This window comes from Megascapheus bottae, chromosome 5 (genome assembly GCF_031878675.1).
Source record: "Megascapheus bottae isolate mThoBot1 chromosome 5, mThoBot2.hap1, whole genome shotgun sequence".
Taxonomy (NCBI): Eukaryota; Metazoa; Chordata; class Mammalia; order Rodentia; family Geomyidae; genus Megascapheus; species Megascapheus bottae.
In genome coordinates this window covers 15298030-15315311 of record NC_143513.1, presented here as the reverse complement: position 1 = coordinate 15315311, position 17282 = coordinate 15298030, and the positions used below count along the sequence as shown (strand labels likewise).

The 17282-nt window shown below is 37.7% G+C and overlaps 1 protein-coding gene across 1 annotated transcript in view; it reads right to left on the bottom strand.

The window, feature by feature from the left end:
- Ahr (aryl hydrocarbon receptor) overlaps window positions 1-15016 on the bottom strand; it is a 44779-nt gene extending 29763 nt beyond the window's left edge. Inside the window, exons 1-2 of the mRNA XM_090332727.1 lie at window positions 14895-15016; window positions 4188-4375 (exon numbers count right to left, since the gene is read on the bottom strand). Of these exons, the coding sequence (XP_090188853.1) occupies window positions 4188-4375; window positions 14895-14959 (253 nt within the window). The 5' untranslated portion in view covers window positions 14960-15016. The remainder of the gene's footprint in view (window positions 1-4187; window positions 4376-14894) is intronic.
- Between the last annotated feature and the right edge of the window lie 2266 nt (window positions 15017-17282).

The window sequence follows — 17282 nt, the reverse complement described above, 5'->3', positions numbered from 1 at the left end:
GTGTCCCTCAGAAAGAAATAAGCCTGTTTCTCCTGAATGTTGTGAATAGATTTGAGTATGTACCCCTCTAATAAAAGAAAAGCATGGGGATGCTATCAAAGAAGTTACTAGAAAAATTTCCATCTTTAAGTCAAAATACAAATTTAAATTAACAAGGAATTCTTAGGCAATATTAATACTACAGGTCCCTAAAGACCCTACATATCAGTGTCACCAGAACAACAAATCCCACTGACATAAGTAAAATATCAGTGATTTAAAAGAGGTAATTATAAATTACACAGCAACTATGTTAATCCTAAGAATTACTGCATTAGGCCAATTCTTTTCAGGATTAATACCCAACAAATCTAAAAGAGCAGGCTAGCATCAGTATAGTCCACACATTTAAGATCTTAACAAACCTCAAAATCAGTTAGCTGAACTGGTATTTGCATTGCCAGCCAAATGAGTATTATAAGATACAAATCTCCCTCTGCCACACTGAACAGAGATGGAATGCTGTCCCTGGAACAAAGAAATTTGACACTTCTCTGGAGACACAATCAAGAAGCAACTGTGGGGCTGGGAGTAGTGGCTTTGGCTGGGAGTAGTGGCTTTCACGGGTTATCCCAGATCCACAGGTGTCTGAAGTAAAAGAATCAAGGTCTGAGGACAGCCCCAGGCAAAAGTGAGACCTTATTCAAAAAAATAACCCATTCAAAAATACCCTAAGATGGGCTGTGGGTCTGGCTCATGGTAGAGAACCTGCACAGCCAGCGCAAAACCCTAACTTCATATTTGAAATAGGAAAGGGAAGTGGGGAAAACAAGATGATTAGGAAGGGATGGGGGAGGGAAATGGGGACTAAAACATGAGAAGGGGTATCAATGTGTGAGAAGTAATGCACCCACTACCTGGAGAATGTAAATGTAACCCCTCTATACATTACCCTGACAAGAAAAAATTTAAATTTAAATTAAAAAAAAAACTTCAAACCCCAGTATTGTCAAAGAAATAAGAACCCAACTGACATGAACATTCTGTGAAACTGACAGTTAAACAAATTCTCACATCTTATGGAAATTTTCAGGGTACAAAAAAATCAATACCTTATGAAAAATTTCAGATTCATCAAATATGGGCAGTGTTTCAAATGTGCTGTTATACAAATAAAACTACTTATTAATACACTAAGTACATTGCATTATTTTCCCAGTTCACAGGTGGTCTAGAAAATATGCTGCAATCTTTTTGGATTTTAGGGAATCTTTTGTCCATCTAACTTTATGTTCCTGTACTGAACAATCTAAGGCACTGCATCAGGTGTATGTGTGCCGGTTTTAAATGACACAGTATTTACTATGAATAGTTTACTGAACTGATAAATGCTACATGACATTTAAGATCTACTCTGGATACAGAAAGTTTTATGACTTTTTCATTTTATTACATATTTGTATTTTTTTAAACAAAAGATGATCATCCTCAAATTTTCACAATTTCTTCAAAATAGAAATTTTGACATTGCTTACAAGAAAACAATCTGAATACAATACTTACATGATGATAAACATTTCAGATGTTAAAAAGGAGCTACTATTGGTCTGACAAAGTTATTAAAGTTATTTAAACTTTTAACATATTCTCCGTTTCAAAGATAGTATTGTTGAGCTTAGTACAGAGTATCAAATAAACTGCTTTGAACTAAATCATAATTCAAGGAATTTATACTATAGTTTAGAATGTTTCAACTAATCAGAAATGACTAAATATTAATGATGTACTTAAAATTCAAGTAATGCTTTTTCAGATAGTAGTAGAGATCTGGTCAATGGCTCCAAAGTTTAAGAAGACTCATCCAAGCTGGATTATTTAAACTTGTAATAAATAGGTGTATTTTCTTGGAAAAATATCTATTGTTATAGTAAAACTTGAGTTTCCTTTCTAACAAGATTGTATGATTACTCGTTTACATTGTTCTTTCCGCAGGAATTTACACACCCCCTGTTTGCATCCTGTTATTCATCGTGAGCTTCCCTTCCCTTCACTAGGCTATGTCCCTAACAGTGGAAGCACAGTTCATGCACAAAATGTTTAAGCGCTGTTAGCGCACTGCAAGTGTCGCTGTTTGCATTAAGCCTTTCTTTTTTAATTCATGATGGTATTATGTTCAAATTTTCATTCTCTGTATGTTCTAAAATATTGTATTACGCTCCCAAAATTCTGGTGGTCTACAGGAGACAGGATCTTTTTGGTTTATAATGATTTTTTTTCTCTCTGTCATTTAACCTTACATTCATAGATTGAACAATCTGAAGTACAGCAAGGCTCACCTGAAGACATTTATTGTCTTAACATTCCATAAATTTAGGTTTTTCCTTCAAAAGGCAAAGAAAGTCATATATAGCTAAGGACATAATTTATAGACAAATACTGTCACAGAAAATGTGACATGCTTATTAAAATACTGTCTTCTGAGTTTTATATGAAACTGTAACAAAATATATGAGGAATGCTCTAATAGGCAATTCTTTGCAGGTAATTCTTATGCATGCCACAGTTTAGAAGCAATAATACAAACAAGTAATAAGATACTAAAGGGGAAGGAGTGGGGACAAAAAACACAAAAAGGGGTATCAATGTGTGAGAAGTAATGCACCTTCTATCTGGCAAATGTAACTGTAACCTCTCTATTAATTACAATAAAAAAGAGAAAAAAGATAGCATTGTCAAATATGCTGAAACAGAACAAAAATAGAGTAACAAAGAGTTTAAAATGATTTTAACAAAATTCCATGAGTCCTCTTGTACTCTAACATTCTATGGTAAAGTTATGAGTCTGCTTTATTTGAGACATTGAGGTCTAATTATGCATATGTGTGGGTATCTACATCTACATATGCATCATTGATATACATGTTAAACATGTGTGCATAAACATGTATTTATACTGGTAAACATGTATCTGTCTAAAAGTGAGTCATTATGTCAGTACTCTAAGAAGCCTCAGTTCTGATCTACTACTCTTTTTTTTAAATTTTTATTTTAATGGACTTTAAGATCCTCCTGTATAGCCAGGGCTCTTATGTGTTAGTAATATAGGGATGTGTAATCATGCTCAGCTTCTGTTCCTCCACCTCTAAAGAATGTACAACCTACACGTTTCTTTTTAACGTATATATTTCATATATATATGTTTCTCTTTAAAACATATATATATACATGCATAGATATAACTATATATATCTATGCATGTATACACACACACACACACACACACACACACACACACATCTACCATAGAGGAGCAAAAATGGAAAGTTAAAGTGATCTAGTCAAGAAGTCTTTGCCACAGTCAAGAATGAAGGTCTCCCTGGCCTCTAAATGTAAACTCTCTTAGGACAGAGACAACTCTAAGTCATGGAATCCCACACTACAGTCAAGCAGTACCCACAGCATGGGAATAAGCGCTAAGGATAAGAGAGCATTTCATGTAGCTAGACAGGAGCTCCAGATAACAATGTACAATAGTGACTCCTACTTTAACACCCAAGAATTTAGCCCCAAACCAGCTTAATAGCACAGGTTTAGGGTGAGGCTCGAGTTACCATTTCTCACAAGTTCCAAGTGATGCTAGTGCTGCTTGTCTGGGGACTATGCTCATGAAGACCTAAGAAAAGGTCCTAAGAGGGTTTGGTTTTGTTTTTGGTCTTTTTTTGTATCAGTCCCGGGGTTTGAAGTCAGGGCCTGTGCACTGTTCTTGGACACTTTTTGCCCAAGGCCAGCGCTCTGCCACTTAAGCCACAGTCCCACTTCTGGCTTTTTCTGTTTATGTGGTACTGAAGAATCTAACCCAGGACTTCATGTGTGCTAGGCAAGCACTTTACCACTAGGCTCCTCACCCAGCCCCTATCTTATCATTCTTAATGTGTTTCATTCTTGCCTTCTTAAAACGGACAAACAAATCAAAGAGAAATAACATTACTTTGATCATAATTTCTAAATATATAATTTTCCAGGAATAATGGCATATATATCATTTAAATGGTTACATCTGTTGCATGAATAAAACTGGAAAACTGATTTTAGGATAATAATAAATTTGACCCTATATATCAATCAAAACTTCACATATTGTTAGTTTTTAGTTATGAATACAATGTGTTTCGTACTTATTGTAGAAATAGTAAACTTTGTTGTCATACCATCAAAGAAGCTCTTGGCTCTCAGGTAACTGACACTGAGCCTAAGAACGGAAAGTTTATCCAGCTTATTAATAACATCTTGTGGAAAAGGTAGCAGGCTAGCCAAACGGTCTAATTCTGTATTAAGTCGGTCTCTATGTCGCTTGGAAGGATTTGACTTGATTCCTTCTGCTGGAATTGGCTTTACTCTGAAAAGCAAACAAAATAACATGAAAATCCTTCAAGAAACTTGAAGCAAAAATTTCTATTGCATTAACATCTTAAATATGTTTCTAACAAGTTTTAAAAATTTACTTCAATTTATATACAATCTCCCCAAATCTTCCTTGCATATCCAAATTAAGAAAATGGTAAAAGTCATGCTTTATTTTAAAAAAAGGCATACTTTATTTCATTACAGGAAAATGCTAAATACATCTAGTAGTTCATATGTATTACATATATATGGTACACATATACAGTTTAGTAATTCCAAAATAACAAAATCTATTATGGATTTTTCTCCCTCAAACACAGACATTGATAGATAAGGAAAAATAAAAGACATGTACAATAAATTATGTAAAACTCAAGCTTCCTTTGCTATCTTCCACAAGGAGCATGTCATCATTTATTTTGAGGTACATTCAAAGGCTTGAATGTTTATTTTATCATTCCCTGATTCCTATCTGTATTAATTTTTATCCCACTTAGTAATGCCTTCCTAAGCTCTCTGAAATCTGAAGCTAGTCCTCAAGGCATCTAATACAGACCTCAAATGCAATAAGGAAACTAAATTTGACTCTACATTTGTTGGATAACAAGTATTAGAGGTTAATTGAAGAGTTTATTTTTCATGACTAGGCATATTTCTACTTAATTATTATTCATAGTATTGTGTCTCAATGAGAAAATTCACTAAAATCCCAACAATGTAGCATGCCTGTAATCTAAAAGATACTGCTGAACACTGGTGACTCACACCTGTAAGCCAAGCTACTATATACATATATATATAATATTATATTGTATATATGGCAAGATACCACAATGAATTCCTTTGAAAAAAATAACATGCATTTTAACAAAAATGAATATTTACCATAACTTGGGTATAACTGTCATGGACAGTAATGGGTTATTGTAAAGAGTAAAAGAGGGTGAATAAGGCCTAAATACATTATGCACATGTGTGGAAATGGAACAATGAAGACACTGGTTTGGAAAGGAGAAGGAGGAAGAAGAATTGAGGCTTGGGGGGAAAATGCTGTCAATGGCTAAGTAGAAAGAATAATTAACTGCTTGAAAAAATATTTCATCAAAACTTGGTATCTGCAATGGATCTTGAACCAGATTTCATGAGGGAGTACAACTGGGAAAGATACACTGTTAGAAATCCCTTGGTTGAATATAAAACAAAAAAAAAAAAGGAAAGAAAGAGAATGGGCCTGATTTTTTTTTTCCAGTCCTGAGGGTGGAACTCAGGGTCTGGGCATTGTCCTTGAGCTTTCTCAAGGCTAACACTCTTCCACTTGGGCCACCTCACCATTCCTGGCTTTTCTGTGTATGTAGTACTGAGGAATTGAACCCAGGGCTTCATGAATGCTAAGCAAGCACTCTACCACTAGGCCATACTCCTAGCCCCACAGGCCCATTCTTTCAACAGACCTACTATATGAAACGAACAGAACAGTCACCAGTAACATACAAAAACTCCTGTTCTCACAGAGATTATGTTCCAGTTAAATGACAGAGAAATAAACGAAAAGACATGTCGCTTGATTTTCTAGCTGATGTGCATTAAGAAAAATGAAGCAACGTAAGGAAGAAGTAAGCACTGATGGAGGTGATGCTTTTGAATGGCAAGGCAAGTACCTCAGCACAGACTTGAAATACAATGTAGGAAGAGCCAAGATGTTTGATGAAAGACACAGAAGAAACAGTAAGCTTCACCAAATTGTAGGAAACTAAACATTGGTGCTGGGGAGCCTTGGTCAGCTCTGGATCAGCATCCTCAGGCCTGTATTTTATCAGGCTGCCTTTGGTGACTAAGAATATAAAAAAGAGAGTAGCGTTTACTAAAATTAGGATTATATCACCAGTCACTATGTCACTCCTCTACTAAAATCTTATAGTACGCTGGGCTTGTCCAAGATATCTTGACGAAACTTAGTTTAGCAAAGGTCTTTCCAGATTATATCTGGCTTCACTGTGTATAGTTGAAGCTTCCATTTCCATTCTACCCCAGAATTACAACATCTTTGAAACTTATCAATGTGTATTTCTGTGCTTTTAGGAAACCCTGCTTTGTGTTATCCATTTCAAATCCTTGCTCCAGATTTCTATGGTCTTTGGCTTAAAATTTTGATCAGCTATCCAACTCCACATGTCTGCTGAGTCTTACATAAATGTCTAGTGTGCCATTCCGTTATGGAATATTCTATACAAATAACAAATTGGAAGTGTGTGTTCAGTCCTATTCCCTTTGTTTTTTAGTTTGCTTTAGGGGAAAAAAAATCTCTTGCTTCTGCCTGGGCTTGTCTTGAACTGCCAGTCTCTACCTCTACCTCTTGAGGAGCTGTGATTACACTTGGCCCCCTAGTCATGAGCTCTTAATCTTGCAGTAATGATCGTGAGAGATTCCAGAGGAGAGTAACAAAGATCTTCCAGTAAAATAAGCTTATATGGAATAAAAAGTAACAGTAACTTAAAACTCTATGCAGTATGCTGCTTGTCTTGTATTGCCACTGTATTGCTACTGTATAATACTTAATTCTGCATTATAATCTGAGGCTTTCTTCGTACTGTGCATAACCATCTTCTTCTGTCATGTATTTTTAGTATCTTATGAAACATTTGGCATGAAATCACATTTCTAAAATTTAAGTATTAAGTGACCTAACTACATATATTGTAAAATGTTGATGAAGTAAAGAAATATCTATTTTTTCTTAGATTAAAACATAGCCTCAAGGGCCAGGAGTGTGGACTAGTGGTAGAGTGCTTGCCTAGCATGCATGAAGACCCTGGTTCAATTTCTCAGAACCACAAACAAACAAAAAAAAAGCCAGAAATGGTGCAGTGGGTAGAACTCTAGCCTTGAGAAAGCCCAAGGATAGTGCCCAGGCCCTGAGTTCAAGCCCCAAGACTGGCAAAAACAAAAACAAACAAAAAATACCTCAAAAAATATGTCCCAATATGTACATCAGAATTGCAAAATCAATGTTCCAATGGACTGCATGCCACAATTTTAGGTTAGAAGCCCTGAGACCAAATTACTGAATCTCATAGACTCAATGGTAGGTCCAGTCTGAATCCTGCTAAACCCTTTTAAATGCTCTAAACTACAATGTTAGCTAGACACACAATTTGCCGCCAGTGTTTGAAGTAACCTCGAAAATAATAAGAATCCAGCCTAATCATAACATACTGTGACAATGCTTTCTATATTACTTATAAACTCAAAATGACATGTAAAAATAGCTTCAGTAATTCCATTAAAGTGATATTTTCTAACAAGAGATTACCTTGCCAGGAACTGACTTGTTATATTGACTTTTTCCTCTGGATGATTCAGTCTTGCCCCTCTGCTTCAGCCTATCTATCAGTAACGTCTTTATTTTTATTTGGTTTCATTCTGTGTCTGATTATCTTATTTGTTCATATTTTCTAGAACTTAGACCCTCTTTTTTCAATATCTACTAAGATGATTTCTATTCACAAGATTCCTGTATGCTTCTAGTCATAAACTACATGCTTTATGTAAAATAGCAGAGGTGATAAATACCATAAACAAAGTCAAATCTCATTTTTGGACAGATTATAGCTTGATATTTTATTTCCCTATATGAGGCAAAAGAATTCTGAGAACAAATGTTGGAAGTTACTTGAATAGGACAGAATCTTCTACCACTGTCTTCTTGCTGTTGTCCAGTTGTGAGAAGCAAAAGAAGCAGCTGCTCTAAGAACATGTCAGCAGTGAAAACCAGAAAAATGAAATATGCCTTAAAACCACTAGTCTTTCCAGAGTCATGAAAAAGAAACTAAATTGTCTTCTTTTCTCCATGCATATACATATCTTTTTTTTTTTTGGCCAGCCCTGGGCTTGAGCTCAGGGCCTGAGCACTGTCCTTGGACTTTTCAAGGCTAGAGCTCTATCACTTGAGCCTCAGCACCACTTCTGGCTGTTTTCTATGTATGTGGTACCGAGGAATCAAACTTGGGTCTTTGTGCATGCTAGGCAAGCACTCTACCACTAGGCCAAACTCCCGGCCCTACATATTTTCTTTTTAAGGCAGTGTAGCACTGTACTGTCCAGGCTGTTCTCAAATTCAGTCTTTCTTCCATCTTAACTTGGTGAATGTCAGGAATACAAAAGCATGCTTCCACACTTGACCATATTTTTTGTACAGCACTAACCTTTGATATTTATGTGAATAAATGTATCCATTATACATCAATCATTAAAAAACACGACTAGGAAAATTTTAAGTAGTTAACAATTATTAACTTAATAGATCTTGCCAGCTACTGGTGGCTCATGTCTATAATCTCTGCTACTTAGAAAAATCGGATCTGGAAGATGGTGTTTGTAAGTAAGCCCAGGCCAAAAAAAAAAAAAAAAGTCTACAAGACTCCAACGCTAAGAAAACCAGCAAAAAACTTGGGAAGGGGTAAAAAGGTCCAAGAAGTAATGTACCCACTATCTGATGAATGTAACTATAACCCCTCTGTACATCACCCCAATAATCAAAATAAATAACAGCAAAAAGCCAAAATGACACAAGTAATGGAGCACTTGCCAAGCAAGTGCAAAGCCCTGAGTTCAAACCCTGGATCAAACCTCAAATACTACGTGCATGGTACTAAGATTTAGTAACTAAAGAGATATGTGAAAAGATAGCCATTTTTTAAGGAGTTTACTTATCCTACTAGGAAGAAACACATTCTATCACAGAGCCAGTCAAGCACAATATCCTAGTCAACAATGTTTGTACTGTAAAACTGATGTTCAAAAGTTCATGCCGATGTGGCCATCTAAGTTAGGTTTAAGATACATGCAAGACACAATTTTGTGATGACAGAATGCGTAACTTTCTATAGCTATCTTTTTATTCCAGAAAATTCATACTACAATTAAGAAAATAGAAACACAATCTTTGTCTCCAATAAATCTAAGTGACAAGTTATCCATAAGCAAATAAACAGCAAGATGGAAAAGTGGTTGAAAATTAAATCAATGATAGCATCCAGATAGAAGAGTAAGCATCACATGTTACCTAACTTATCAGTAATTATTTACATAATCAAAACAAATAGAATTCTGAAAATGGATTTAGTTCAAAATTATTAAATGGAAAACACTGAGAAAAGAGAATGTTTAAACCCTTAACTACCACAAAAAGACATCAGCCTAACGGGCTGAATTTATGATAATACTAAATATATGATTTTGTAAATATATCTAATCATTTTATAGAAAACCATTCCTAAACAAGTATTTCAATCCAAAAAGAGAAAAGAGCAAAGCAAAAATGGAAAAAATCTATGTAAACAAATCCACGTGTACAAGATAACTCAAACAGAATATTTGTAAACCTATAGATTCCCAGTAACACACACAGCACAATCCCAACATATATTAGTTTCTTTTTCCTTTTTCTTTACAAAATTGATAATAATATTTTTGAGCAAAATGAATAAATACAAATATATCTCCAGATGCCAATGGGAGTAAAGTAAGAAAATCCGTGTAGTGTTAATTTGGTACTAAATGTCAAGAGCGCAATTAATTCAACCTTAAAATTATATACACCTGGCTGGGCACTAGTAGTTCACAGCTGTAATCCTAGCTGAGGAGGGTGAGATCTGATGGTAATTCAAAGCCAGCCCAAGCAGGAAAGTCCATGGGACTCTTATCTCTAATAAAATGCACCCCTAAGACAGAAGTAGGGCAAAACAGCCTTGAGCCAAAAGCTCAGGGACACTACCTTGAGCCCTGAGTTCAAGCTGCAAAACCAGCAAACTCAAGAATTTATACCTGAAAATATAGAATATTTGAATAAAATTCATTAAAAACAAAGCTTTTCCAGGTGCTGGTGGCTCATGCCTATCATCCTAGCTACTCAGGTGACTGAGATCTGAGGATCTTGGTTCAAAGTCAGCCTGGACTGTAAGACTCTTAACTCCAATTAACTGCAAGAAAACCTGACATGGAGCAATGGCTCAAAGTGGTATAGCACTAGCCTTGAGCAAGAAGAGCTCAAGAAAAGAGCCCAAGCCTTGAGGTTCAAGTGTCATGATTGACCAAAAAAAAAGTTTTTAAAAAAGTAGGTAGCAAATCAAAGATCCTAAGAGGAAATGACATAAATGGACAAATATGGATGAGTAAGTACGAGCCACCTATGGGAAATAGCAAGTAGCTTCTATCAGCCACGGTGCTATTAGATTGCCAACCGTGGAAAAATCTCCAGAACGCAGGGGCCCATACAATCCCATGACGTTTGCCTGGGTTTACTGAGTAGTTAGTAAAAAGGTAAAGTTTGGAGCCGAAAGACATGAGATCCAATACCCAATCCAAGATTTTTCCCATTCTTCTTGGGTAACTTTTCATGTGAACCATGGGTCCCTATCAATAAAACTTAAATACAATAGCCTTTGTACTACCACAAAAATGCAGTAAGTTAGGTATATAAAGCTAGCTAGAATCAGAGCATGTGAAAATGCAGACAGTAATTTTGTTATATTAAACCACCATGCAATTTTTTTTAAATGTTGAAGTAGATAGGTAAATTGTGGTTAAAAATTTCATGGTACTTATTTCTAAGTAATTGTCTTAACTGAACATATGAACAAGCTTGAGCTAAATAAGTTTATTCATTGGGGAAGTAGACTACTTTGGATCTGTGAGAACATAACCATATACCGCCTCTTGCCGCTTCACAGAAATCTTTGTGCTGCCACATGCAAGCTAACAGTATTGGAAGAACAGAACTTATGTTTCCATATCACTGATATCTTGTGCAGTGTTCACATTTATGAAGATCTTGGGATTTAGTAATTGTAGTTATAACAGAGTCTGTGTAGTAGACTGTTCTGTTCTGTAGACTTGACCAGATCCACAGCAGCAAGGGAACTGCTGTTAGTTTAAATCCAGTCCTCTCAACTTAGATCTCAGTATTTCTTCTGTGGTCATTTAATGCTGCCTATAACTGAACACCTTCACCTTCACTTCACTTCATCTCTTGCAATGTGCAGGAGTTTCCTAGCCACAATGTAGTATTGCTACTTCAGAGAAAAATAATGACGAAATTTCAAAATGATTATGCAACTGGAATAACCCATTAATAAGTATTATATAGCGGAAGTAATAAAATTCAGTAGCTTGTATTATACACACAATGCTTAAGATGTTGAGATAAAATAAATTGCAATTTAGCAAAGTCAGAAAGACAATGTTTTATATTATGCTAAGATTAACAGTATTTTAATAAAGTAAGAGTTTTAACAGGAGATCAACCAATGTTTCAATCCTGACATCTCATGAAGGATAGCTTTATAGTCACTACTACCGGTATTATCTTTAGATAATACCATTTATAGATGTCCTTTTCCAATACATAACACTTGCCAAAATTAAGTGCTAACTCTGTAGAAATATGGTAAAATGAAATAACGAGACAGTTCAGCTATTAACAAAACTCCAATTATTACTAACGAAAACAGATTCTATTTAATTCTAGTATGACTTTTCAACTATCTTTGTGAGACAAAATAAAAGTACAGAAATAAATTCATCTCTAAAGAGAAGAAAACAAGAACAAGATTTAAGTAGAAATATTTACTCTTTTTCGAGTATATTTACTAAATACAGATCATTCTAAAAACATTACAATAGGTTCCCTTCTTTAGACCAGCGTTGCAATTTTTCTTCCCAAAATAAAGTATATGGATTTCATAAGATTTTTTCAGACCCTTTAACTTTCTTTATTCCAGAAATAAAGGAAACATTAAGTCTATCATACAAAAGATCCTTTTCTGAAATTAAACACATTTCCTCATATAGGTAATTTTTCAATGTGAGATTTGCCACTAGAGGGCGTTTACTTTGCTCACTATTGAAAGAGCTTCAAGTTGAAATCTATCTTACCCTCTTATAGAATCATATCTCAGAATGGCCACTTTTAAAACAGTTCTGTAATTACATTACAGCATATCATCTCCGCAAGTAAACAGGTCAAGTAGGTCTGAACATTTTCAACTTAAGAAAAATGTATTTTCCCCAATGTTGGCATGGCTAAAGCCTCATTAGCCATTCACTAGTAGTTTAATTTAGAGATTCCTTTTAAAGTTTAATAGCTTAATTTTAGAGTGAACTTCAAGGAACTTCATTATAAAATTTGTTATTTTTCATTTGGGTAAAAATAAGTGAAAACACTCCCATTTGATAATGTAACTGCCAGCACAAGTCCCCTAGTGACTTTAATGTATGATTAGAAGCAATGAATGTTTCTCAGGAAACATCTACCTAAATAAAATAAATGAGGAAATATAATATGTATATTATAAAGAATTAGGCCGGGAGTTTGGCCTAGTGGTAGAGTGCTTGCCTAGCATACATGAAGACCCGGTTTCAATTCCTGGGTACTACACACATAGAAAAAGCTGGAAAAGGTGCTGTGGCTCAGTGGTAGAGCTGTAGCCTTGAGAGAACCCAAGGACAGTGCTCAGGCCCTGAGTTCAAACCCCAGGACTGGCAAAAAAAATAAATAAAAACAACAATAACAACAAAAAGGAATTAGTAAATACATATAAGTATATTAAGAGAAGTGCATCTTTAAAATGTAGTAAGGTAAAAGGGAAGGTGCTTTTATTTCATATTAACTAGAAACCCAAAATGTTAAACTTATGGTGAATAAAATTAAAATGCCTAACAAGTAGTAAATTAGAGTGCAATAGAAACCCCAGTTATAATGGGCACTGCTTCAGCCCTGAGTTCAAGCTGCAAGACAGCACACATTCAAATTCACAGAAAGTATTTTTGCCTGAAAATATAGAGTATTTAAATAACACTCATTAAAAACAAAGTTTTTTCCAGTTGCTGGTGGATCATGTCTGTAAGCCAACTACTCAGGTGGCTGAGAACTAAGGATCTTGCTTCAAAGCCAGCCTGGGCTTATCTCCAATTAACTGCCAGAAAACCTGAGGTGGAGCACTGGCTCACAGTGCCTAAATGCGTTAGGCATTGGAAAATTTCTTTTAACAATCAACAAAGGCAATTAAGACAACTGTGTTTAAATCATAAGCAATATTACCAACATAGGAAATTGCTAACTGAGCAATTCTGTTAGACAGATGAACCATGAAACTTCCATATTTTAATCAAGCTATTAAACATGAGCATTCTGTTAATGTCAATCTATAAATCAGGTCTGAAGAACTACAATAGTTTAAATTCTTAAAGGAAATTAATACTGGCTAAAAACCAATGCAGCATTTAAGGTTTTAAGTACTTGAGCTGTTATTTTTTATGATTCACATGCAGTGTTGTCAAGATTTAGGCAAAATGCATACTTTTTATTTCCTCTGAGTAAACAAATGTTTTTTAAATTGCTTACAAAAATTTGAAAACCACTGATGCGATAAAGAAACTCACATATAGTCATTACAAATCCACTAATACACCTATGTCACAAAAGGAAATGTCTCCAGTGATTCTTTTCCACACACAGAAAAAAAACTGAAGTACCTCCTTACACGAAAACACCAAAACAAGCAAGCAAAAAAGGAAATTTGTTAATCACTCTATTATATTAGAATTGGGAACTTCTGAAGAGAAGAGGGAATTACAGGTAGATACTAGGAGTAAAAACTTCCTCCAATAAAATTCCAGCTCTTAAGTCTTCTAAGCCCAGATACAAAAAGAAAAAGGGGAAAAAACTTCCCAAGGAGAAGATAAAAAGTAACACCAAAACTCTCACTGCGACCTACCTAACCACTGAGCCCTCCTACCTGGTATCATCCTTACACACCTCACTCATGTGGTCCCTCGGCTCATAAATAAATAAATAAATAAAATCACTGTCTAACAAGTAGCACATTAGAGAGCAACAGAAATCCCAGGAGCTATAGAAAGAAAAAAAAAAACTCCCTTTCAGAGCCCCTCAGCCTCTTTCTTCACCCCACCCAACCAAGAATCGCAGTAGAGGCTGTCCTCTAACCTACCTCACACCAGGGACTGACTACTGGAGGTGGGGGGGGGGAGGGGGAGGGATTTCCAGGCAGGCTTATGCTAAGTAATCCAGTAGCACCCACAAGGCAGGTCAGAGCCCTCAGCAGCAAACTCAGCTCTGAGAACAGAGTGGCAAGACAACTAGCGCGTTGCCCACCCTGTAGAGTGCGGAGATTGTGTGTATGTGTGTGTGTGTGTGTGTATGTGTATGTGTGTGTGTGTGTGTGTGTACATATATATATATGTATGCAGGTATGCCTGTGCATGTATATGTGTATACACACACGCGCAATGTAAGAACTGAAAATCCACGTCCTGGGTCTCCCCAAGTGTCCTGCCACCCTCGATCTGGTTGGCGAGGTGCAGAAGGGACCTAACTCCCGGCCACCCTGGGTTGGCGGGGCTTCGCCTCCCGCCTCCAGCCCCGCGCGCCCGTGCGCTCGCGCCCTCCCCCCTCTCCCCCAGGCGGAGGACGCCCTCCTCTCCCGGTCACTCACGTTTTCTGCACCGGCTTCCGCCGCTTGCGACTGGCATAGGTGATGTTGGCGCCGCCGCCGTTCATTGTGTCCCGACCTGAGGCGGCTCCCTAACCCCGGCACAAGCAGCCCGGCGCCCTGGACTCAGCGACGGGCCGCGCCCGCTCCACCTGCGTCCTCCGGGAGGGGGCGAGGCCGCCGCGCCCCGCGCCCGTCCAGGTGAGCTGCCCGGGCCTGGCGCTGAGGCGCCAAGAGGCGCAGGTGGCTCCCACGCCCCGCGGGGCGGCGCGATCGGCACAGGAGCCCGGCCGGGTACTCTCAATCCGGGCGGGGGTCGCTCACGGTGGCGCCGCGCCCAGTGACCCGCGCCGGGGCCCCGAGGCTGAGTGGGGGGCGCCGAGGTGCTGCTCCCGGGACTTCCCCAGTACCGGGTGCTTCCCGCCGGCCGCAGTCCGGGCTGCCACTTGCTTCCGTCCGGTCACAGGGCTGCCCCTGGTCGGCACTGGCAGTGTCCTGGAATGTTGTCGGGACCCGATGTCGAAAGGACTCCACGGACGCGGCCTCCCGCCGCTGAAGAACAGAAGCGCCCCGGACCCCTCGCCGGCCCCGCCCCCGCCTGCACCCCTTGGCCCCGCCCACCGCGCAAGCCCCGCCCACATGTCTTCTGGATGAAGGATCCACCCTCATGTCCTTGCGTGATGACGTAAGACGTAATGGCGCCTTTCAGTAGCCATCTATGTGAGGTCCAGCCGGGATTTTTATATGAGGGCTGGGGGAAAGAGATGTGACAATAAATTGCTTCTAGACCAACTCTTTGTTGCCAGACCCTCTTAAAAGAGGAAACCACTGATATAACTTCACTTCTTTGGTATCTGAGGCGAGGAATTCCAGTAAACTTGGAAGATAACCAGTAGTATTGTGAATGTCTTGGGTTGGTTGGTTGGTAAGATTTTTATTTTTTCTTTCTCTTTACTTTTTAGTTTTAATTATTTTTTATTTTGTTATTTATTATTTATGTCATTTGTTCCTGATCCTGGGGCTAGAACTCTGTGCCTGGGTGATATCCCTGAGATTGTTTTGCTCAAGGTCAATACTCTTACCACTGTAGGCACAGCTTCACTTCTGGCATTTTTGCTGATTAATTGGAGACATGAGTCTCATGGACTGACTTTCTTGCCCAGGTTACCTTGAACTGTGGTTTTCAAATCTCAGCCTCCTGAGCAGCTATAATAGGCATGAGTCCCTAGTACCTGGCTATTTTTCTTTAAAAGTTATATTCAAGTAGTTATACAAAAGGAGTTTCAGTTCAAAAAATCAATTTGTAGGTGCTGTGCATCTTGATCAATGTCTCTAACATTCTCCTTCATCTTTCCCAACCCTACTCATCCCCTCAAGTTACTAGCTTCCATTTTCACACATGAGCATTGTGTATTAGGATTGCATTCGCCTACCGTTCCTTTCCAACTGATACCTCGACTGTAAATGTAGTGGAAAACTTTCAGAATAGCCTTCTCCTTTTGTAATGTATCCCTACATTAGACAATACAATAGGTTTTCCTCCTATTGAGTTCATAAGGAAGGAAGAGTTGAAAGGAAGCACAGGAGCATTTATGGTAAGCATTTAGGGAATGAGGTACTTGGGGTACTAAGGATGATTGAAGAGAAGCTGGTTTCGCAGTGTTGCTGAAATGAGAAATAGACTTGGAGAGAAGAACAGGAGATGATACACAGAAATTCTAGAAACATTCTTACCGTACAGCTTTGATAGAGTCTAGATATTATTCCATGAGCAATAGAAACCTAATAAAGGTATTATGAGGTCTTAGAAAAGTTATTCTGAAAAGAAAATGAAAACTATTACTTGGCAGCAAGACTGATGTGCACAGTTAGGCAGTTATTTTGGATAACAGAAGAAAGATAGTGCAGATGACATTAGAAATGAGCAATGAAAGAGAGAACTAGAGAGAAAAAATAAAAAAGTTCATCAGTCCTGATATTGCCAATGATATTAACCAAGATAGTTAACATGGAGAAGTTGTTTGCTTGTGAGGGCCATCTGGCCCCCAGATCCTAAATGATATCTCACATGGTACACATTTGCATGTGTAAAAATGGCTTCAGATCTGGATATTGATGTCTCATGTTTATAATCCTAACTATTCAAGAAGACTGAGATCTGAGGATCACAATTCAAAGCCAATCCTGGGCAGAAAACTCCCTAAGACTCTTATTTGAAAATAACCACCAAAAACCCTTTTTTTTTTTTTTGCCAGTCCTGGGCTTGAGCTCAGGGCCTGAGCACTGTCCTTGGACTTTTCGAGGCTAGAGCTCTACCACTTGAGCCTCAGCACCACTTCCGGCTTTTTTCTATGTATGTGGTACCAAGGAATTGAACCCGGGTCTTTGTGC